The sequence below is a fragment of the Aptenodytes forsteri genome, unplaced genomic scaffold (genome assembly GCF_000699145.1).
Source record: "Aptenodytes forsteri isolate BGI_AS27 unplaced genomic scaffold, ASM69914v1 Scaffold304, whole genome shotgun sequence".
Classification (NCBI taxonomy): Eukaryota; Metazoa; Chordata; class Aves; order Sphenisciformes; family Spheniscidae; genus Aptenodytes; species Aptenodytes forsteri.
In genome coordinates, this window is record NW_008794886.1 from 692,274 (window position 1) to 695,410 (window position 3,137).

A 3,137-nucleotide genomic window follows, 5' to 3' on the forward strand; every position below is an offset into this window, starting at 1 on the left:
CCGGTGACCTTGCGGCGCTCGCTGCGGGGCGGGGGGGGCCCGGCCCCACGGGGGCCTCGTCCCACCCGCGGACATGGGCCCTGCGGGGTCCCCGGGAGCCTGCGGTGACACTGCCGTGCCGTGACATGCAGTGCCGTGCAGCGCAGTGCCGGGCCATGCTGTGCCGCGCCGTGCAGTGCAGTGCCATGCCGTACTGTGCCGTGCAGTGCAGTGCAGTGCAGGGTGATTCCATGCAACGGTGCAGTGCAGCCTGCAGCCGTGTTGTGCTGTGCCATGCCGTGCAGTGCTGTGCAGTGCCATGCAGTGCCGTGCCATGCCGTGCAGTTCAGGGTGATTGCCTGCAGCGGGGTGTGGTGCAGTGCAGCCTGCAGCCGGGCAGTGCCACGCGCTGCAGTGCACTTTAGTGCAGGGTGACGCAGTTTAATGCAGTGCCGTGCGGGGCAGCGCAGCACAGGGCAGTGCCGTGCCGTGCGGGGCAGTGTAACGCAGTGTGGTGCAGCACAGTGCAGAGCGATGCAGTGCAGTGCAGTGCAATGCACCCCAGTGCAGCGCAGTGTAGCTGTGTGGTGCAGCACAGCGCAGAGTGACGCAGTGCAGTGTAGCCGTGCAGTGCAGTGCGGTGCAGTGGTAGCGGTAGTGGCGTGACCTGGCTCTTGCCGAGCTGCTGCTGTTTACCTTCAGCCCAAGGACGCCCTTGTGAAAGGGCGCCCTTAGCACACCCGCACCGGGGGCTCCCCCCACCCTGAGGCCCCCCCCACCCCGAGGCCTGGGCTCCAGCAGAAACCGCAGGCCCAGCAGCCCTCGGGCTGAGCCCCGGGCTGGCACCGGCTGCGCTGACACCGGAGGGTCCCCAGGGACCCCATGGGAGCCCGGCTGTGCCCGCAGAGGGGTCCCTGCTCGCCCTGCAGCTCCTGCTGCTGCCTCGGCCAGCGGCGTTCCCAGCGCAGCCGCGGCTGCCTGCACAGGGACGGCGTGTGCCGCGTACTGGCACAGGTGCAGGTGCTGCCTCGTCCTCCGAGGGTTTTGCTGTGGGCAGGGGCCGGGCAGCTGCCCGCGAGCGGGGGTGTGTCCACGCCACCGTCCCCTCTCCCTGAGCGCTGGGGACGGTGCCAGGGCCGGTGGCGGCACTGACCCTTCCCTCAGTGGGCACCCGGCCAGCGCCGCGTGACTGGGACGGGGCCGCAGCAGGCAGCGGGCGCACTGAGCTGGCAGGCTCCCATGGGACGCAGCCGTCCTGGCACTGTGGCGGACACGCCACTTCCGAGGCCACTCCGGTGCCCATGCACCGTGCTGGCCGGGGCAGCGCCATGGCAGACGGCCCCCCCTCGGGCAAGGGCACGCACCGCCCCCCCTCCATGGCTTTGCCCACCGAGCTGGGGCGCTGGGGCCAGGCAGGGGTCCCCCCTCCATCCCGGGCAGCGTGTCCCGGGGGTGACCATCCCTGTGCCCCCCCTGCAGGTGCTGGCAGACCCCCAGGATGGCGGAGGCTCACCAGGCCGTGGCCTTCCAGTTCACTGTCACCCCCGAGGGCTTGGACTTCCACCTCAGCCGCGAGGCGGTCAAACAGCTCTACCTCGCCGGCATCTCCTCCTGGAAGAAGCGCTTGGTCCGTGCCAAGGTGGGCTCAGCCAGGGTTAGCTGGACGGTCGGACCCTCCCGTCCCTGCCGTCCCTGCCACCCTGACCCCCCTGTGCCCACAGAACAGCTTCCTGACCGGCGTCTACCCCGCCTCCCCCTCCAGCTGGATGGTGGTCGTGATGGCCACCGCCGGCTCCTTCTACTGCCAGGTCGACCCCTCCCTGGGGATGATTGCCCGCATCCGCCACTGCCTGCCTGAGAGGTGAGCGCAGGCAGCTCGGCCAGGGGGACCACCCCCACACACCCCATGGGGGGCACGGCCCCACCAGCCACATCCCTCGGTGGGGACCACCTGCCATGTCCCAACTCATGGGCATGGTCCCACCTGCCATGCCCCTTGGTGGAGACCACCCCACGCATCCCCCAACTCCATGGGCACAGCCCCACCTTGCCCTGTCTCCCAGGGGCACCCACCCTGCATGTCCCCAACCCCACCGGCATGGCCATGGGGGCCTGCAGCATCCCCCAGGGGGTCCCACCCCACACATCTCTACCCCATGGGCACAGCCCCACTTGGAGACCTCCCCCGGGGGGGGGGGGTGTCCCACTACATGTCCCTCAACACCATGGGCATGGCCCTGCATGGGGACGTCCCCCAGCCCGTCACGTCCCCCCCCTCACCCCCTCTGCCCTTGCAGCCGCCTCCTGAGCTACGAGAGCCGGACGATGGTGAGCGCCGCGCTCTTCTCCACTGGCGTCTGGCTCTCTGCCGTCCTGCTCTTCCGGCAGGCGCTGAAGCTGCTCCTCTCCTACCACGGCTGGATGTTCGAGCCCCACGGCAAGATGAGCCGCAGCACCAGGATCTGGGTGGTGAGCGGCGCCTGCAGCCGGCACCGGCACCCAGCACTGGCACCGGCCCAGCAGGGCAGGGCAAGCGGTGCCAAGCCAGGGTGCTGCTGGCGTGGGTGCAGGAGGATGCTGCGGCGCGGGGTGCAGAGTGTCTGCGTCTGCATGCATGTGTGCATGTGTGCGTGCGCACATGTGTGTGCGTGTGCACGTGTGTGTGCGTGTGTGCATGTACAGCACGGTGGGTGCCGGGGTGCTGGCGGGGGCTGCGAAGCTGCTGATGGTGGGGACGAGCTGAGCCTGCTCCGTGGCACGGAGACGGTGGGTGCCGAAGGCCCAGGGGAGCCGCAGGAACCAAGCAGCGAGGCTGGGAGCTGCTCCGTGCAGCTCTGCCCGGGTGGGCACAGGCAGGAGCAGCTGCCCAGGCCAGGATGTCAGGGGCAGCGGGCAGGGCTGGGACCCGGCTGTGGTGCAGGGCAGCATGCAGGGCTGGGACCCAGCTGCGGCGCAGGACTGGGAGGGGGAGGAGCATGCCGGGCTGGGACAGAGGGGTGTGGAGGGCTGGGACAGGGGTAGCGTGCAGGGCTGGGATGCGGCTGTGGTTCAGGGTGAGCATGCAGGGCTGGGACAAGGTGAGCGTGCAGGGCTGGGACCCAGCTGCGGTGCAGGTGCAGTGTGCAGGGCTGGGACAGAGGGGTGTGCAGGGCTGGGAC

General features: G+C 70.2%; 1 protein-coding gene across 1 annotated transcript in view; it reads left to right on the forward strand.

Annotated features, from left to right (window-relative positions):
- Nucleotides 1–1,451: 1,451 nt before the first annotated feature.
- CPT1B (carnitine palmitoyltransferase 1B) overlaps nucleotides 1,452–3,137 on the forward strand; it is a gene marked incomplete at its 3' end in the record, with an annotated part of 30,637 nt that continues 28,951 nt past the window's right edge. Inside the window, exons 1-3 of the mRNA XM_019470892.1 lie at nucleotides 1,452–1,618; nucleotides 1,701–1,840; nucleotides 2,277–2,515. Coding sequence (XP_019326437.1) covers nucleotides 1,478–1,618; nucleotides 1,701–1,840; nucleotides 2,277–2,515 — 520 coding nt within the window. The remainder of the gene's footprint in view (nucleotides 1,619–1,700; nucleotides 1,841–2,276; nucleotides 2,516–3,137) is intronic.